Below are 18988 nucleotides of genomic sequence, written 5' to 3'. Positions count from 1 at the left end.
GGGCGCGGGGGCCTCCGCGGCGCCCGCTCGGGCTCCGGCGGCCTCGGCGGCGGCGCCGGGGCGCGCACGAGGCGCGGGGCCATGGGCGGCCGGGCGGCGCCATGAGGCGGCGGCGGCGGCGCGCGCGGGCACCATGGCCGCGGCGGGCGGCGCGGCGCGGCGGGGGCTGCTCAAGCGCAAGCCCAACTTCACGCTGCAGGAGATCGACATCCTCATGAGCGAGGTGCTCAAGTACGAGCAGCTGCTCTTCGGCGCCGCCGCCAGCACCGTGAACGCCTACGAGAAGCAGAAGATCTGGTGGCGCATCACGAACAAGATCAACGCGGCCGGCCGCAACCAGCGCGACATCGGCGAGGTGAAGAACCGCTGGCGGGGGCTGCGCCGCCGCGCGAACGACAAGATCACCCGGCACCGGCAGGAGCGGCAGGCGGCGCCCGCCCGCGCCGCCCGCGCCGCGCCCGCTGCCGCTGCCGGTGCCGGTGCCGGTGCCGGCTGGGCCCTGCGCGCCGCCGCCGGCCTCGAGCCGCCGCTCCGCGCCGTGGAGGTGGCGGCGCCGCACGGTGGGTGCGACGGGGACGTGGAGCGGGAGGGGGGCGGGGAGGGGGGGTTGGGATGGGACAGACACGTGGGGGACAAACAGGGACTGGGGCGAGGGGGCCTGGCGTGGGGACATTGGGGGACATCCGGGACCGGGAGAGGGACTTAGGGAGCCGCGGTGGGACATGGGGGCCAGGATATGGGCGTGGAGAACTATGACAAGGACAGGGCTGGGGACAAGGGGCACAGGGACCTGGGGGTTGGCTGGCATTGGGCATGTTGAGGGAACAGAGACATGGGGAGACTGGGACAAGGACGGGGTAGGGACATGGGGCACGGAGACATGAGAGACCAGGACAGGGACACAGAACTGGGACAGGGACCTGAGGGAGAGGGACTATCATGTGGGGAATTGGGATGGGGACATTGAGGAAATGGGAACATGCAGGGACAGGGGGAATTGGGGCAGGGACAAGAACAGGAATGGGGGGACAACAGGGCACAGCAGGGGGAACAGGAGCGGGCCAGGGACAATGCCATGCTAGGACAGGGACGGGCACAGGGAGGGGAACCAAGAGCAGGACAAGGGACGTGTTGGGGGGTTGGCAGGAGAAGAGACATGGAGGGTCTATAGGGGGACAAAAGCAGGACATGGGTGGAGGGGATGACCAGGCCTGGGTCAAGGCACTTGGGAGCAGCACAGGGACATGGACTGGTCCAGGAGAGGCACAAGCACCTCTGTGGACACAGGGACCCCAGCCGGGGCCATAGGTGCAGTGGGGACAGAGTGGCTGCTCGGGGACAGTGCAGGACGGTCCGAAACGACACGCTCGGCATTGGCCCCCGGCACTCCGAGGGGATCCGGGATCCTTCCAGCACGCAGCGAGCGGCTCCCTTTCCCTGCAGGCGTGAAGGAGGAGCCGGTGAAGGAGGAGCCGGTGGAGGTGAAGAGCGAAGGCTTCCCGGCGCCAGAGAGCGGACGAGCGCGGGCGGCCCCGGAGCGCCGGCTGCCGCGCGGCTGCGCCCCCGCGCCCGGCGAGCCCCGGCACGGCTGGAGCCGCAGCCCCCCGCACCCTGCGCAGGCCGAACTCTCCGGTGGCGGTGACCTGGGTGGGCAGCAGGAGCCGCTGGGTTCGGACTTCGCCAGCATCCTCTTCGAGCAGGACGTCGCCGCCGCTGCCACCGAGCGCCTGCGGGACGAGGCGGGAAGCGGCGAGAGCGGCCGCCTGAGCGCGGCCGAGCAGCGGCTGGCGCGGGCGCACGAGCAGCTGGCGCAGGAGGTGCGCGCGTTCCGGCGCGAGTACGCCGAGAGCCGCCGCGAGACGGCCGCCGCGCTGCGCGCCATCGCCGACGCGCTCGCCGGCCTCGGCAGCAGCCTCGCGCACATCCGCGAGCTCTGCGGCCGCCAGCACGCGGCCCCCGCGCCCTGAGCCGCCCCGCAGCTGGCTGTGGGGACGGGGCGAAGCCCATCCGGACACCCCCGGCACGCGCAGACGCCGGCTGGCGCACGGGACTTGGAGGCGGCGGTTTCATGTGGCACATTTTGTTTTTGCCCTTTCCCTCTCCATAATAAAACCCAGAACTGGATGCGGGGCTCCCCCATCTCTGCTCCAGCACGCAGACGGGAGCGCTCCTATCCCGTCTGATTCCTGCAGGAAAACGCCACGGGGTTGCAGACGGGCTGCCTGGAGATACGAGCTGCTGGGGCCAGGCCAGCGGGACCCCAACACGCCGCTTTTTGGAGGAATGGGAAGCGCCTGGGGTTGTTTCCAGCGGGCGGTGGCCACTTTCTAGAGGCATCGGAGCCACTTTCCGGAGGCAACGGGCCCTGCAGCTGGACCCAAATTCAGGCACTCACACGGGAGCCTGGGCAGCTCCGTCTTCCCCAGCATGGGGATGCTGGGGCCAGGATGTGCTGCTGGGGCCGATATTTCTACCCCAGCTCCTGCAATGGGGGGCAGCCAGTGGCAATCCAGGGAATGGCACTGAGAAACACTGGAAAACTGGGAAGAGCAGCCAGTTGGTGTGATGCATGTGGCTGCGGGGGGGGACACCCAGGGTTGAGGGGACGATGCCGCAGGTGACACAAACACAGGACGCCGTCGGGAGGACGCAAAGATGGATGTTTTAATGCTGGGAACAATCCAGGAGGGGGGTGTCGGAAGAAGGGACAAATCCTGCAGCCGGGGCCGGTGGGAGCAGCAGCGCGAGGGGCGCCCGGGGCAGCCACCGGCCAGGGCAGCGCCCCCCACACGAACCACAAAGGCGCCAGTGTCCGGGCGGCCGGTGCCGGCACAAGAGGCGCTTTGTGCCGCCGGCGCCGTCCCGGCATCGCCCAAGCGGGGCTCGGCCAAGGGCCCGATCCGGCGGCCCCCCCGCTGCCAGGGGCTCCCCGTGGCCTCGTCCTTCCCACGGGAAGGGGGCGCGGGTGGCTCAGGCGCCCGGGTAGCCGGGCTGTGCCGGGACATAGGGCGGCGGAGCTGCGGGGAGAGCCGGGACGCGGCGTCACCCGCGGCGCCGGGACAGGGAGGAGGGTGGGTGGGTTTTGGGAGGGGTCTCACCTGTGGGGTTGTAGACGGGGGGTCCGGCCGGGTAGAGCGGGTAGTGGGCGGCGGGGCCGGGCGGGGGGTACACGGGGGCGAAGCCGGGCGGGGGCGGCGCCGGGCCCGCCTTGGGCTCGGCCGCGTAGGGGGCGGCGGGGGCCACGGGGTAGCTGGACAGCGGGATCTCCGGGCCTGCTGGGGGGGACAGGGGGACATGCGGAACGGGGCGCTGCGGCACCCCGGGATGGGGCCCGCGGTAGGGGATGTGGGTGTAGGATACACCCTAAAGCGCCTGCACCCAGCCCAAATCCAGCATGACCCCCTGCACCCCAAATCCCCCACCCTAATCCCTGCAGGACGCAAATCCCCCTTTGCCCCCTGTATCCCCCACCCTAAATCTAGCAGGACCCCCCTGCACCCTCAATCCCCCATCCCAAATCCCGCAGCCACCACCCCCCACCGCAGCCCCTCCCTTGCACCAGTGTCCCCTCCAATCCCTGCAGGACCCCCCTGCACCCCATATCCCCCCCATTCCCCATCCCCAATCCCTGCAGGACCCCCCTGCACCCCACAAGCCCCCCCTCCTCGTGCCCCCCACCTTGCAGGGGCGTCCGCAGCTGCTGCCGGCGCTGGTACAGGTAGCAGCAGGAGCACATGAAGCAGCAGACGATGGTGGTGACGATGGCGAGGAAGAGCACCACGGCCGAGGCGATGCCCGCGATGGTCTTGGGGCTGCAGGACACGGGGGAAGGGGGGCATGGCAGGGTACCCCCAGCGCAGCCCCCCACCCCGGTCACCCCTGCACCCACCATTGCAGAGCACCCAGTGCCAAGGGCAGGTGGGGCAGAGAAACGCACCAAAACTGGAGGCCTGGCACCCGAAACCAGCTGCCGGGCACCCAGAAACGGGTGCCTGACACCCAAAACCCAATGTCCGGCACCCAAACCCCAGCACCCGCCACCAAGTGCACTCAGCACCAGAGGGGAGGGAGGAATATACCCCAAAACAGGCACCTGGCACCCAAAATTGGGCACCCAGCAGCACAGTGCACCTAGCACCAAGAAGAGGGGGGTGGGGTAGAGCCATGCACCCAAAACAGGCACCTGGCACCCAAAACTGGGCACCCAACATCCAAACCCCGGCACCTACCGCCACAGTGCACCCAGCGCCAAGAAGAGCAGGGGTAGAGCTATGCATGCAAAACTGGGCATCCAGCACGCAGAACTGGGCGCCCAGCACCCAAATCCCATTGCCTGGCATCCAAAACCTGGCGCCCATCACTCAAACCCAGCGACCAGCACCCTGGATGCCCTTGGGTGGCTCCTAGCACCAATAAGAGGCAGGGCAAAGCCATGCACCCAAAAGCAGGTACCCAGCACCCAAAACCCACTGCCTGACACCCAAACCCAGGCACCGCCATGACAGTGCACCCAGTGCCAAGAAGAGGGGGGCAGAGCCATACACCCAAAACTGGGTGTCTGACATCCAGAAACAGGTGTCTGACACCCCAAACCAGGCACGTGGCACCCAAAACCAGGCACCCAACACCCAAACCAGGCCCTGGCATCCAAAGCGCACTGCCTGGCACCCAAACCCTATCACCCAGCACCCAAAAATGTGCACCCAGCACCCAACCCGGGCCCCCCACCCAGCGCGGGCCGGCACCTGAACGCGAGGCAGTGGCGCTGCTGGCGCTCGGTGAGCAGGCGCAGGGGGTCGCGGCAGCAGTAGCGCTGGTGGCAGTTGCCGCAGCAGAAGGTGAAGAAGTCGCAGTCGAAGCCCGGGTGCCACGAGCCGTTCCTGTCCACGTACCACAGGCAGTCCTCGCCGCCCGCCGCTGCGGACACGCGCCCGTCACCGCGGCCTCGCGGCGCCGCCGCTCGCGGGGCCCCCCGCGGGACTCCCCTTCCCGCGATGCTGCCCTACAGCGAGCAGCCAGTGCCCCCCATTCCTCATCCCACCCCCCACTTCCCACTGCATCCCGCCCCACAGCCCCCATTCCCACCGCATCCCGCGCCCCATTCCCACCGCATCCCGCCCCCAGGCGGCCCCGCGGAGACCAGCCCCGGCTGCGTGTCCGGCCGTGTGGCACCGTCAACGCCTCCCTGCTCTATTTCTGGCTGGTGCCACCTGCGAGCCCAGAAATAGCCTCGGGGACGTGGGGACGAGCGGAGGAAAAGCGGCGCCCGCGGAGCAGGGCGAGGCGCCCGGCAGGACCCGGGTGGATTCTCCAGTGTCTAATATGGGGCTGAGCCCCAGGGGCTTCGCTGCTGGCTGGCTGCCTTAGCCCCCAGGAGGCCGCGGGGTGGGGAAACCGAGGCAGGGAGCAATTCCCAGGGCACAGAGCTCCCACGGGAGCGATCGGCGCCCACGCGCGGGGGCTGCAGCACCCGAAAATGCGTCCAGGAAGGTCCCAGAGGATCCCAATATAAGCGGGTCGGGAATGCCAAGCATCGCCCCAGCATCACCACTCACCCTGCTCCGTATACACCAGGGGCACCGGGAAAACCACTCCGGCCAAAGGCAATTCCCAGGCAGAGGGAAAGGGGCCTGAGTGGAGCCGTGGGTCCCACTCGCAGAGAGGTGACCGGGAGGAGGACACAGAGCCCAGGGCCAGGGCCCAGTCCCGGCACCGCCTGGGGCAGCGGGTGGCACTGGGCACCCTACCCCCCGGCCAGGGTGCCCCACCAATGCAACGAGCAGCATCGGGCCTCAACCCCGGCTGCCCACAGGGACCAACAGATGCAACAAACAGCATCGGGCCTCAACCCCCAACTGCCCAGGGTGACTCACACACGCAACGAATGGTCTTGGGTCCCCGTCTCAACTGCCCAGGGTGCCCCACAGACGCAATGAGCAGCACTAGGCCCCCACGCCGGGCACCCCACAGACACAACCAACCGCGCTGGCCCCATCCCGTGGCACCCGGCTGCCCCACGGACGCATGGGCTGGCAGCGGGTGCCCCGCTGAGCGCCGGTGCCCGTCACCCCCCGGGCATCTCTTACCCAGCGAGGTGGCCACGGCCACCAGGACGGTGCCGGCCAGAGGCCAAGCGCTGCCGCCGCCGCCGGGCCCCATCCTGCCCGCGGGGAGCCGGGCCGGGGGCTCCGCTCCGCCCGGGGCTGCGGGGCCGGCGCGGGCCGGGGGCCGATGCGGCGGGTCCGGGGGCCGATGCGGCGGGGCCGCCCGCTGCGGGGCGGTGGCAGGGCCGGTGGCGGGGCCGGTGCGGGCCCGCAGTGACGCCGCAGCCCCGCGGCGCTCGGCGGTTGCCCGGGCCCCCCCCGCCCCTTCGCGGCGGCGCCTCCAGCCGCAGGCCCCGGCCCGGCCCCCGCCCGCCCCCCCGGGCGGAGCCGCCCCGCCCGCCGCCCCCGGCACCGGCACCGGCCCCGGCCGGGCCGCCCTTCGCTGCAGCCCCCCGGGCCCCGGCTTCCCCCCGCGCCCTCCCTGCCCCCATCCCGGCCCCGCGCCCCCTCCCTGCCCCCCCCGCACCGGGTTCTCCTCCCCGCGCGCCCTCCCTGCCCGCCCCCCGCCGCCCCCGGGGCTGCCCCCACATCCCGGCCCCGTGAGCACCGAGCGGCGGTGACGAGGCCGGGGAGGCACCACTGGCCTCCGGGAGCACCGGGGATGGACCCAAACGACCACGTTTATTAGGAGGGGGTAGGAAAAAGCCCGGCCCCGAATCCCAGCCCTCCGGATCTTTATACGGCACCTCGGCCCGTCGCGGAGGGACACGAGGGGCCGGATCCTGCTGGGCCCTGGGGCCAGCCCTGCTGCCCCGTCCCAGCCCTCGTGTCCCCAGGGCCACCCGGGCTCTGCAGTGCCGGAGCCTGGGGCCGCCGCGTCCCTCCAGTCCCTGCGCCCTGGGCCAGCCAGGCCGCGCGCACTGCGGGGACAGGACGGGGGCTCCAGCGTCCGGCCGTCGGGGGCCCCCCCAGCGCGACACTCCAGCCCTGGCCATGTCCTGCGGCCAGGAGGACGGAGCCGCAAGCGGGACGAAGCCACCTGGCCCCACGGTGGCACCGACGTCCTTCGCACCGGGACGGAGCTCACACTTGTGTGACGATCTCGCCATTCTCAGGCATGTAGAGTTGCACGGGCCGCCCGTCCGGGGAGCGCTTGAGCACGTGGATGTGGGGCACCTGCGGGGACACGAGGCGACAGGGGAGCCCTGTGGGCGGGCTGGGCACAGGGGCCGGCCCGGGCCGCGTGGTGTCGTGGGTGGCGCAGAGGCGTCAGCGGCAGGTCCCAGCCTGCAGCGCGTGGGCCCCGGTGCTGCGCCGCGGGCGCCGAGCCGCCCCGTCCCAGCACATTGCAGCCGTCCCGGCACGCCGAGCCATCCCACCCCGGCACATTGCAGCCGTCCCACCCCGGCACATTGCAGCCATCCCGGCTCGCTGCAGCCAACGTGGCGATGGTGCTTGTGCAAACACGGCAGGGGACGGGGGGGACCAAGTGTGTCCTTGTCCAAAATGCCGCACCAGGGCCCTCCTGCACTATGGACCCCCCACTCTTGTCCCCAGCACCCACCCTGGGCACCACTGCTGTCCCTCAGGAGACCATGTTCCTGCCTGGGAGCCTCTGAGTGACCCTGGTCTTGTCCTGGGGACATTGATGGGACCGCAGAGCTGCCCCCCATGGGACCCTGCTGCTGTCCCAATGACCCTTACGGGACCCCAGTCCTGCCTTGGGCACCATCATGGGACCCTGGTCCTGCCCCAAGGACCCTCATGGGACATTGGTCCTGTCCTGAGGACCCTCATGGAGCCTCAGACCTGTCACCATGGGAGCCAGGTCCTGTCAGGAGGACTCTGTGCAGGACCCCCAGTCCTGCCCTGGAGATCAGCATGGGACTCTGGTCCCACCTTTAGGACCATCCTGGGGCCCTAATTCTGCCCGTTCTGCCCCAGGGACCCTCATGGGACGGTGGATCTGTCCCAGGGACCCTCATGGGACCCCCCCTGCTCCTGACTGAAGGACGCCCATCAGGACCCTGGTTCTGCTCTAAGGAGCTACATGGGACCCTGGATCTGTCCCAGGGACCTTAATGGGACCCCAGTCTTGCTCTAGGGACCTTCATGAGCCCCTGGCCCTACCTCAGATGACAGCAGCAGCAGGTGACATTTCTGGCCCTCTCCAGCCACCTCCATGGCCCCAACAGGGTGAATTTTACAGATGGGGGGGGACAACCCTCCCACAGGGGCACCCCCTCAGTCCCAAGGGGGACACCCGTGGTCCCTGCGGGCGGCACCTACCTGAGCACGTCCGCGTGCGCCGGGCGGCTCCGCGGGGCCGGGCGGCCGGGGAGGCCCGCGCGGGAGGCCCTGGCGGTCGAGCGAGCGCGGCCGGGCGCCGCGCAGGCGGGCGCGCTCGTGCCACCACTGCAGCTCCTCGCACACGGCGGCCCTGGTCAGCGCGCGGGCGCCCGCCCCCGCCGCCGCCGCTGCCTCCTTGAGCGAGGGCGTGCGCACGATGCGGCTGCGCGAGGCCACGAGGCGCTGGTAGCGCGCGGGCGCCGCGGCCCGCTCGCCGCCACAGCCTGAGCCCTCCGAGTTGCTGTCGTTGGAGGCGCCGGGCGCCGGGAAGCAATACGCCGGCACGGTCACCGTGTAGTAGGTGGGGCGCCGGCGGGGCAGCGCGCCGCGGCCCCGGGGCTCCGCGGGCTCCCGGCACATGGCCTCGCCTCCCGCCTCCGGCAGCGTCCCCTCGGCGAAGGCCCGGATGGCGGCGGCCCCCCGGCGTCCTGGCAGCTCCGGCGTGCCCGGTGCGCTCGAGCCCAGGCGGTGGCACAGCATGAGGCCGCCCACGGCCACCAGGCGGTACGGGGGCCGGGCGCCGCTGCGGGAGATGCTGGTGAGAGGACAGTGACGGGGGACACCCCCCCGGCCCACCCGGCCCCTACCTGGTGATGCCGCGCGGGACAGGACGGTCGAGGGCAGCGGGCGAGCGCGGGAGGCCCTCGGGGGGCGGCGGCGGCCGCGTCTCCTCCGTGGGCGCCGTGGGACAGCGGGGCGGCGGTGGCGATGGGGAGCCCGTCCCCGCGGCCTCCTCGTCCGGCCCCGACACAGAGCTGTCGTCCGAGGCGCCCGGCGCTGCGGGGGGCGAGAGCACGGATGGGCCAGGCCTGCCCCGACACGCGGCACCGCCGCCATCGGCGAGACCTGCCGGGCCGGCTCTGCCGCCCGTGCGCGGCGGCGGCCGTTGCGCTCACCCTCGGCGCCGGGCAGGGCGGCCAGGAGGCGGCACTGGCGCAGGGCGCTCTCGAGCTCGCGGAGCTTGCTCTCCTCGCGCAGCGCCGCGCTCTGCCGCCGCTTGCGCAGCTGCTTGCCGATGTTCTCCTCGCGCGAGAGGCGCCGCGCGGCCCGCGCGATCTGCAGCTGCAGCGCCAGCTCCCGCTCCAGGGCGCTCAGCGGGTCCTGGGGACCGAGAGCCGGGGACACGCGGGGCTCAGCACCCCCCTGGCAGGGGCATCCCCACGGCCCGCCGCCCCGGCGCCCTCCTCACCGCCCCGCGCAGCACGAGGGTCTCGTCGAGCTTGAAGGCGGCGCCGATCCTGCGCCGCACCGTGGGCGGCTTCTCGCCGGCCTGGAGCGGGAACTCGCGGGGCAGCGTCCCCGTCAGCTCCTGCGCGGGGACAGCAGGGGACGCGGTGGGGGCTCAGCGGCCGCGCCGGCGGCGCCGGGCCGGGGGAGCCGCGCGCCCCGCTCACCGCCTCGCGCACGCAGAGGCGCCGCAGCTCCTGCACGCAGGCGTCCAGCCGGGCCTCCAGCTCGCGCTGCTGCTGCCGCACGGCCTGCGTGAGCTCCTTGAGCGGCGGCACGGGGCTGTCGGGGCCTGCGGGGACGCGCGCCGCGCTCAGCCGCGGGGCCGCCCCCCATCCCGCCGCCCTGTGCAGCCCCTTCGCTGCCGGCCCGCGGTCAGTGCCTCTTCCCCCGGGCCGGGGGGCACCGGGGCCGGGCTCACCCGAGTGCAGCATGATGCCGCTGCGGGGCGATCACGATCGCAGCCGGGAGCCCCCACGCTCGGCGTGTGCAGCCTCGCACGCGCGAGCGCCCTCGCGCCCATCCTGCAAGTGCTGCATGTGCAACCCCCTGTGCACCCGGCGTGCTCGGCCTTGCACACACGTGTGCACCCCCACGTGCGGCACCCGCTCTTGCACACCCGTGTGCAATCCCGTGTGCCCAGCCTTGCACATGCGTCTGCACCCCCACGTGCGGCACACGCTCTTGCACACCCGTGTGCAATCCCGTGTGCCCAGCCTTGCACATGCGTCTGCACCCCCACGTGCGGCACCCGCTCTTGCACACCCGTGTGCAATCCCGTGTGCCCAGCCTTGCACATGCGTCTGCACCCCCACGTGCGGCACACGCTCTTGCACACGCACGTGCAAGCCCCGTGCACCCCGAGGGGACATTTGCTCCCAGAGGCGCCCGGCGGGGCTCGGCGTCCCTCCCGTCGTCCCGTCCCAGCCGGGCTCGGGTCCCCGGGCTGTGCCGCGCGGGGGCGGCAGCGCAGCCGTGTTTGCTCTGCGGGCGGTGAACAAAGGCGGCCAAAGGCCGGCGGGGGAGCCGCGGGGCCCGGCCCGCCCTGGTCCTGCTCCCTGGGGGCCTCTCCTGGTTTTACTTCCATGCGGGGCTGGGGACTCGCACGGGCGCCCAGATCCTGGTTTCTGGGAGCGGGACATGGGGAAGCCACTGCCGCTGGGACACCCTCTGTCCCCACAGGGTCCCCCCGGGGCAAGGGCGGAGGAGCCGCTGTGGCGCTCGACCTCGTGGGGCTCCTGGGCCCTGCACGAGCTGGAGGGCAGTGTTGGGGAGACGGCGGCTCTGCTGGGAAATCCCAGGCCCTGAGAGGCCTCGTTTCTCCCACGGGACCTGTGGAAATCCCAGAGCAGGAAGTACCTGATGCTCCCGAGGCACCGCCGGGCAGAACCTCCACTCCCGGCCTCCCTCTGGAGCGGTTTTCCCTGTGGGGCTGCAGCGGAGGACGGCGCTATCCCTCCTCCGGCCGCGTCTCCGCCGGGAGAGCGCAGGCAGCGCGGCCCGCGCGCCACGACCCGGCGGGGCGCCCGCCGCTCCCTGGCACTGCCGGCGCCGCGGAGAGCGGCCGGCGTGTTGGGGCTTGAGTCAGAGGGGAGGAGCAGGTGAGCAACAACCTTCCCGGGCGGAGGGTGCGCGGGCCGCGCCGCCCTGCCCGCCCCGCGGCACCGGGACAGCCGGGCCGTGCCGCCCCGGGGACGCGGCGCGCGCCGGGGACACCCGGGCACTCGCTGCCCATCTCAGCCACCCGCTCGTTGCCTTTTGGGGCCAGCAGCCGGGGGGCTGGGCGAGGGTCGTCACCCTCCCCATACAGCCCCGCGGTGCCGCGCCGGGTTGAGCGCGGCCAAGCCGCCCTGTGGGAACAGTGCTGAGAAAAGGGAGGAAGGAGCCAGGAGACGGGGGCAGCCACTGCCGGCCACATCCCGGAGCTGGGGCAAGCGGTGGAAAACCCGGCTCAGCCCGGCTGGCTGCCACCGTCACGGGTGGCTCCGCAGGCATCGCTGCTGCGCGGGGAGCAGCACGAGGACGAGGACAAGGAATAGGAGAAGGCGGGGGGGGCGGTTCCTCCTGCCGATCCCATGGGAGCGGGGCCTGCTCCGACGTGCCGGCACCTGCGGGCGCGATGCCGGGGGCGACGGGTGCCGCAAGCGCCCCGAGGGCAGCTCCGGGCGCTGCAGGGCGGCGTGCGCAGGGGACACCCGAGTGCGCACGGGGCTCCCGGGTGCTCCGCGCCGCCGCCTCGACCCCAGGCCAGCGCGACAGCTCCCCGGGGACAGGGACAGGTGTGGGGACACGGCAACCGGGTGCCACTGCTGCTCCGGCAGCAGCAGAGCTTGGGAGACGCATGGGGATGCGGCAGCGCGGGGCCGTGCTGGGGGATAAGTGAGCCAGGGCTGAGAATAATAATATAAATAATAATAATAAAGTTATTTTATTCTATTTTTTTAAAGAAGAGAGCAAAGCTCGCAGCCGTCCCGGCAGCCCCGCGGTGGGAAGCGGCCCCAGCGCTCATGGCTTAAGAGCCTTAAGAGCGCAGCCGGGTTATTTATAGGCCCGGGGCGGCCGCGCTCACGTCTGCCGCGCGCGCGGCGTCGGCGCCAGCTCCATCCTGCGCAGGCTCTCGCGGACGCGCAGGAACTCGGGCCGCCGCTCGGGCTCGCGGCTCGCGGCCGCCTGGCGCTCGTGCTGCTGGCACAGGGAGGCCGCGCTGCGGGGAGGCCGGGACCGGGCGCCGCAGCTTGGCCTCCGACGCGGAGGCCACTCTCCCAATCCGGCCTCTGGATCCAGCCTCCCTCAGCCTTGCATCAAAGCGGACACCCATGGCCAAGCCCCAAATCCAGCCTCTCTCGGCCTTCCCCGTGACGGCCTCCCTTGAGCGTCCTCCAGCCTGGCCTCCCTCAGCCTTCCCCCAACCCAGCCTCTCTTGGCCAATCGCCGTATCCAGTCTCCATGCAGTGACCCAGGCTCCCTCAGCCTCCCCCTGACCTGGCCACGCTCCCCTGTCCTCTCAAAACAGCCTCCCCCCAGGCTGTCCCCTCGATCCTGGGCCGTCTGTTGGCTCAGCCTCCCTTGGCCATCGCCCAAACTGGCCTCCCTTGAGTGTCGTCCAGCCTGGCCTCCCCCCACACCAGCCTCCCTGGGGGAAAGAGGAATGGATGGAGGGAGGGATGTGGATGGAGGGAGGCAGGGAGGGTTCAAGGAAGGGCTGGATGTGGACAGAGAGATGGATGGAGGAAGGATGGAGGGATGGAGAGAGGGATGGATGGATGGATGGATGGATGGATGGATGGATGGATGGATGGATGGATGGATGGAGAAATGGATGTGGATGGACAGAGGCATGGAGGAAGACAGGAAGGAGGGTGGATGTGGATGGAGAAGGGAGGCCCGGCCGGCGGAGGCCGGAGTGGCGCTGCTGACCTCCTCGAGCCTCTGCCGCCGCTTCCTCAGCTGCTGCTCCAGGTCGCCGGCAGGTCCCCGCGGCTCCTCCTGCCGCCGCTGCCGCAGCCGCCGGCTCTCCAGCGCGCGGGGCAGCTCGGCCGCGTGCCGGGGCAGGATCCCCCTGCGGCCGCGGCCGTGACGGCGTCACCGGGGCCGCCCGCCCGCCGGGACGGTCCCGCGTCGTGGCACTCACCTGCCGTGGCTGAAGAGCAGCTCCCGGTGCAGCTCCCGGTGGCGCCGTGACTCCCGCACCGGGTTTGGCACCTTCCTCGGCTGGATGAGGCCCCCGTGGCCCTCGGAGCCTGAGGCCAGCGGGAGGCCATGGCCACTGTCACCTTCTGGGGGGGAAAGCGGGATCACCGGGGGACAAGGTGCCTGGGACAGGGGGACACCAGGGCATGGGGTCACCGGGGCATAGGGTCCCTGTGGATGGGGTCCCTGGGCATCTTGGGTGCCACACTGCAGGTCCTTGTGTGCCACCTCCTTCCCAGCCCTGTCCAAACACCTTCCGGTGCCCTCTGGGTCCCCCTCCTCTGGTTCCAGCTGTGCTGTCCCTGTCCCCAGGCCACCCTGTGTCCCTGTTGCCCCTTGGGTATCCATCGCTCCTCAGGGTCCCCTTCCCCCTTGGGCTCCCCTCGGGATCCCCATAAACCCACAGGTCTCCATCACCCCTGATGTCCCCATGGTCCCTCAAGTCCCCATGATCCCTCAGGTCCCCATTTCCCTCAGGATCCCCACGATCCCTTGGGCTCCCTCGTGCCCCCTACGGCCCCTTGTGTCACCAGAGCCCTCAGGTCCCCACAGCGCCCGGGGGTGTCGGTCACCCTGGGGTCCCCGCGGTCCCCGGTGTCCCCTGGTGCCAGCAGCACCCACCTGGCACCGCGCTGCTCCTCGGGGCTTTGCAGCTGCCCTGGCAAAGGCCAAGGTGGGTCAGAGAGGGACAGGGGGGCAGAGCCACCCGCCAGCCCCCGCCCCAGCGCCCGGGGCCACCTGCCCCCCTCACCCGCAGCATCTGCCCCCTCCGTTAACTCTGGCACCTAAGGATGGCACAGGCACAGCTGGATTTGGGCTTTGGGACAGCACCCGGGGACATGTCCTCATGTCCTGCCATGGCTGGACAGGACTCTCCGTGCTGTCCCCCCACCCCGCGCCAGCACCGAGTGTCCCCCCGCCTGTCCCCATGCCCGGCCACCCCGGTGCCACCGCTCACCCGCTTGCCTGGTGGCAGCCCCGCGCGCCCGGCGCTACCAGGGCCCCCAGGCCACAGCGGGGCCAGGGCCCGGGGCGCCGGGGGAGCCGGGGGGGCGCGGGCCGCCCGCGCGGGCCCTGCTGCTGGCGGAAGGGCCATTAAGCCATGGGATTAGCTGAGGGGACACGTGTCCCGCGGGGCCGCGCGGGCGCCAGCGCCGCGCTGCTGCCACCAGCCCTGCTGTCACCCGCACCCGCGTCCTGCGGCCAGCGCGGCCACCGGGACCCGCAGCAGCACTGCGGGCACCGGGGCCGCGGCTGTCACCAGGGCCGCGGCTGTCACGAGGGCCGCGGCTGTCACCGGGGCTGCGGCTGTCACCAGAACCGCGGCTGTCACCAGGGCCACTGGTGTCAGTCAGAGCACTGGGGCAGACAGGGTCACTGGCATCACTGGGCCCCGTTTGTGTCACTGGGGCCACTGGGATCAACAGAGGCACTGGGATCACTAGTGCCACAGGGTCCCACTGGTGTCACTAGTACCAGAGGGCCTCCTGTCTCTCACTGTGTCACAGCTGCGCTGGTGCCACTGGTGCCCCTGGGCTCCCACCAGTGCCACTGATGTCCCCAGTGTCCCTGGTGTCATTGGTGTCATTAGTGTCGCTGGTGTCATTAGTGTCCCTGGTGTCGGGGGTGTCCCTGGTGCCCTTCGTATTTCTGGTGTCATTAGTGTCATTGGTGTCCCTCATGTCGCTGGTTTCATTGGTGTCCCTGCTGTCCCTCTGTCATTAGTGTCCCTGCTGTCATTGGTGTCATTAGTACCCCTAGTGCCCCTGGTGTCCCTGCTGTCATTAGTGTCCCTGCTGTCACTGGTGTCGCCGGTCGCACGGGGACGGTGGCCGCAGCCCCGGACGCTGCTGGGCTCGGGCATCCCGCCATAGGCGCTTGATTGATTCCGCCTGCCCCCGCAGGCCTCTTCGATTGCCCTCGCCTTGCGGCTCGGCGCTCGGCCGGCCGCCCCTGGCCGGCGTCATCGGCGCTCCGCCGGCCACGCCTGGGGCTTCCGCTGTCGCGTTGGCCGGGGCGGCGCGTGCGGCCGCGGGGGGGGCGGGGGGCCCCGGCCGCCGCCATGACCAACGGTGAGGGGGGGGAGGGGCTCGGATCCCGGGGCCCTTGTGGGGGACGGGGGGGGCGGGGAGATTCGGGAGCCCTGGGCGATCGGGGGGGCGGGGGGAGCGCCCGGACACTTGGGCCCTCGGGGGGAGAAAACGGGTCAACCGGGGCGGAGGTGGGAGGGGGCGCCCGGACACCTGGGCCCCGGGGTGTGTTTGTGGGGGAGGGGCCGCCCGGACACCTGGGCCCCGGGTGTGTTTGTGGGGGAGGGGCCGCCCGGACACCTGGGCCCCGGGGTGTGTTTGTGGGGGAGGGGCCGCCCGGACGCCTGGGCCCCGGGGTGTTTGGGGGTGTCAGGGGGCGTCCGGACACCTGGGCCCCGGGTGCGTTCGGGGTGCGAGGGCGCCCGGCCGCCTGGGCCCGCAGTGTACTCGCTGGACGGGCTGCTGGTGTTCGGGCTGCTGCTCGTGTGCACGTGCGCCTACGCGCGGAAGGTGCCGCGGCTCAAGGCCTGGCTGCTGAGCGAGAAACGCGGCGTCTGGGGCGTCTTCTACAAGGGTGAGCGCCGAGGGGGGCGCGGGGGCCGCGGAGCCCCCGCCGCCCCCGCCAACCCGTGGGCTCCGCAGCCGCCGTCATCGGCACCCGGCTGCACGCGCCCGTGGCCGCGGCCTGTGTCCTCATGGCCCTCTACGTGCTCGTGGGCAAGTGAGGCCGCCGCACGCCTGAGCGGGACCCACCGCCGCGGATGGCGGCACCGGCCCCCCCGGAGAAGAGAAGAGGTGGCGGCGCCGTGGGGGCCGCCCCAGGGCCAGGCGGGAGCGCGGGGCACCCCCGGGTCCTGCTGTAGCTGCGGGTCGGTGACGCCTGCGGCTGTGCGAATAAAGCAGGGGGTCCTGGTGCCGGTGCCGCTGTCTCTGCTTGGGCTCACGGGGTGGGTGGGCGCAGGGCCCCGTGGTGTGTGCGGCTGTATGCACCGTGCAGCTACACCCGCACGTGTGTACCCCCGGGGATGGCCGTGCCGCAGCAGGGCTACACCTGGACATGTGCACAGCTGGAGGTGGGTGTGCGACAGCCAGGCTACACCCGGACATGTGTGTGCACATCTGGGGGTGCTTGTGCAACAGCCAGGCTACACCCAGATGTGTGTGCACATCTGGGGATGGCTGTGCGACAGGCTACACCTGGACATGTGTGTGCACATCTGGGGGTGCTTGTGCAACAGCTGGGCTACACCTGCACGTGTGCACCCCTGGGGATGGCTGCACCACAGCCGGGCTACACCCAGACATGTGTGTGCACCCCTGGGGATGGGTGTGCGACAGCCGGGCTATACCTGCACGTGTGCACCTCCAGGGACGAGTGTGCGACAGGCGTGCTACACCCGCACATGTGCACCCCTGGGGATGGCTGTGCCACAGTGGGGCTACACCCGGACATGTGCACCCCTGGGGATGGGTGTGCGACAGCCAGGCTACACCCGCACGCGCATCCGCGGGGGGCGACCGTGCCAGGGCCCTGCCCGTGGCCGCTGCAGGGTTCGGGTTCGGGTTCGGGTTCGGGTTCGGGTTCGGGTTCGGGTTGGGGGGGCGGGTCCGGCCCTCGGTCCCGGGGATGCGCGTGCCCGCTCCTCACGCGCATGCGTGTTCGCGTCCCTCGCGCCAGGGCTGGGCGCGCATGCGCATCTGCGCCCCACCCGCCACCTCCCCCTTCGTGCGCGTGCGCAGCGCGGGGTCCTCCGGCCGCTCGGGGGCGCGCGCCCCGGGGCGCTATAAAGGGGGCGGCGGGGCCGGGCGCGCGCGGAGCGGCGGCGCGAGAGGGGAGTGCGAGTGCGAGTGCGAGTGCGAGTGCGAGTGCGAGTGCGAGTGCGAGTGCGAGTGCGAGTGCGAGTGCGAGTGGTGCGTGAGAGGCGCCGCTCCGGCCCTACACGTTGATCTTATTTGATCGGGGGGACCTGGTCCCTCCGAAGTGAGAAGACCCCGGCCGCGAAGCCCGCGGGCGCTGTGCGGCGAGGCGGGCGTGATGAGTCGATCAGATAGACGAGGCCGCGGCCGCTGACTACGAGGCGATTCTGATCCGCAGCCGCCGCCGCGGGGAGCCCGCCGGGTCGGGGGCGGCAGTGGGGGTTGCGGGGGGCCGTGCAATGCCCGGGGGCTTTGCACGGGGCCGTGCGATGCACGCGGGGCTGTGCAGTGCACGTGGGGCTTTGCACAGGGCCACGCAACCTGCAGGGGCTTTGCACGGCCCTGCAATGCATAGGGGATTGCACGGGGCCTTGCAGTTCGTAGGGGCTTTGCATAGAGCTGTGCAACACTGAGGAGCTTTACAAGGGGCTGCACAATGTGCAGGAATCTTGCAGGGGGCTGTGCGATCCATAGGGACTTTGCATGGAGCCGTGCAGCGGGGGGTTTGCACAGGGCTGTGCAAGCTCCACACGAGCACGTGAGGTTTGTGCAAGCCCTGTGCAAGCTTGGTGCCACCTGCCCGGGACAACATGAAACGTCGCACGGGGCCGTGCAACAGGGACTCCTTCCCAGGCCATGCAGCACTTGAGGGTCCTGCACGTGGCCATGCAAGGCGTGGGGGCTGTGCAAGGAACATGCGAGATCCACATGAGCGTGTCAGTTTTATGCAAGTGGCATGAAAGCTTGGTGCCACATGCACAGGACAAAGAGGACCTGTCCCTGTTCCCACCCCCCCACCTGTGACGGCAGGGACGCTGGGTGGCAGCGTGTGGCCTTCCCCTGCGTCTCCTAGTAGGAGAAGAAGCCGCCGTTCTCCTTGCGGGAGTAGCCGCTGTTGGTGGCCGCGTTGTGGGGACACTCTGCGGAGATGGGGACGCAGCATTGGGCTGGCAGCCATGTCCCCAACCCTCTGCGTGTGCAGACCTGTCACCTGTAGCGCTGCCCTTGGCTTTGTCCCCCAGCCACCATGGTGCCAGATTGTTCCCCCAGTCCCAGTCATGTCCTAATTGTCTTTATGTCCCCTGGTGCCAGATGTGTCCCCACACCACCCTGGATGGAGCCATGTCCCCAAGTCCACATGATCCCAACTGTGTCCCCAAGCCACCATGGTCCCAGCCATGTCCCCATGGACCCTTGTGCTCCCAACTGTGTCCCCATGGACCCAACTATGTCTCCGTGCCCTTAGGGTCCCATCCTTGACCCTGTGGTCCCAGCCGCAGACCCAAACAGATGCCCATGGTCCCAGCTGTATCTCTGGGGTCCCAACCATCCCCATGGTCCCATATGTGTCCCCATGTTCCCCTACACCCAACTATAGTCCCAGCTGTGTCCCCATGGGCCCAGCCATGTCCCTGTGGTCCCAAGCAGGTCCCCTGCTCCCAGCTATGTCCCCGTGGGCCCAGCCATGTCCCGATGCCATTGTGGTCCCAGCTGTATCCCTGCGGTCCCAACCATGTCCCCATGGGCCCAGCCGTGTCCCCAAGGTCCCAGCCGTTCCCCTGCGCCCCCTTTTCCCCCCGTACCGATGGCTCCCTGGATGCTGTGCACGGAGGCCTTGGTGGGGCTGACCCAGCATCGCGCCGGGGGCCGTCCGGGAGGCCGCGCGGCCGGGGCGGCCCCGTGCACCGAAGCCCTGCGGTGGCACCGGGGCTGAGCCAGGCCTGGGGTGGG

General features: G+C 70.9%; 4 protein-coding genes and 1 non-coding gene across 5 annotated transcripts; 3 read left to right on the top strand and 2 right to left on the bottom strand.

Annotated features, from left to right (window-relative positions):
* The first annotated feature begins 117 nt into the window (after positions 1 to 117).
* LOC148595890 (uncharacterized) lies at positions 118 to 1967 on the top strand. The gene is made up of 2 exons (XM_088539838.1): positions 118 to 560; positions 1444 to 1967. The coding sequence occupies exons 1-2, from the start codon at positions 134 to 136 to the stop codon at positions 1965 to 1967; spliced, it is 951 nt and encodes a 316-aa protein (XP_088395964.1). The 5' UTR covers positions 118 to 133.
* Positions 1968 to 2970: 1003 nt separating this feature from the next.
* SHISA4 (shisa family member 4) lies at positions 2971 to 6159 on the bottom strand. Its single transcript, XM_088539837.1, has 5 exons — positions 6087 to 6159; positions 4746 to 4917; positions 3679 to 3812; positions 3099 to 3275; positions 2971 to 3017 (listed from the first exon to the last, which is right to left on the bottom strand). Exons 1-5 carry the CDS (start codon positions 6157 to 6159, stop codon positions 2971 to 2973), a joined length of 603 nt encoding a protein of 200 aa, XP_088395963.1.
* A 942-nt stretch (positions 6160 to 7101) lies between these two features.
* On the bottom strand, positions 7102 to 10273 carry INAVA (innate immunity activator). The gene is made up of 8 exons (XM_088539836.1): positions 10203 to 10273; positions 10042 to 10061; positions 9788 to 9912; positions 9583 to 9702; positions 9290 to 9494; positions 8981 to 9170; positions 8334 to 8928; positions 7102 to 7220 (listed from the first exon to the last, which is right to left on the bottom strand). The coding sequence occupies exons 1-8, from the start codon at positions 10271 to 10273 to the stop codon at positions 7128 to 7130; spliced, it is 1419 nt and encodes a 472-aa protein (XP_088395962.1). The 3' UTR covers positions 7102 to 7127.
* Positions 10274 to 15208: 4935 nt separating this feature from the next.
* TMEM167B (transmembrane protein 167B) lies at positions 15209 to 16078 on the top strand. The gene is made up of 3 exons (XM_088539767.1): positions 15209 to 15382; positions 15783 to 15914; positions 15983 to 16078. The coding sequence occupies exons 1-3, from the start codon at positions 15373 to 15375 to the stop codon at positions 16063 to 16065; spliced, it is 225 nt and encodes a 74-aa protein (XP_088395893.1). The 5' UTR covers positions 15209 to 15372; the 3' UTR covers positions 16066 to 16078.
* Positions 16079 to 17173: 1095 nt separating this feature from the next.
* On the top strand, positions 17174 to 17432 carry LOC148595886 (small Cajal body-specific RNA 2). The gene has a single exon (XR_015914400.1).
* The last annotated feature ends 1556 nt before the right edge of the window (positions 17433 to 18988 follow it).

This window comes from Tinamus guttatus, unplaced genomic scaffold (assembly GCF_059628265.1).
Source record: "Tinamus guttatus ecotype Peru unplaced genomic scaffold, ASM5962826v1 Tinamus_guttatus_pri_ptg000049l, whole genome shotgun sequence".
In the NCBI taxonomy this organism is placed as follows: domain Eukaryota; kingdom Metazoa; phylum Chordata; class Aves; order Tinamiformes; family Tinamidae; genus Tinamus; species Tinamus guttatus.
The sequence above is the reverse complement of the archived record's forward strand: the minus strand, read 5'-3'. Positions and strand labels throughout refer to the sequence as shown.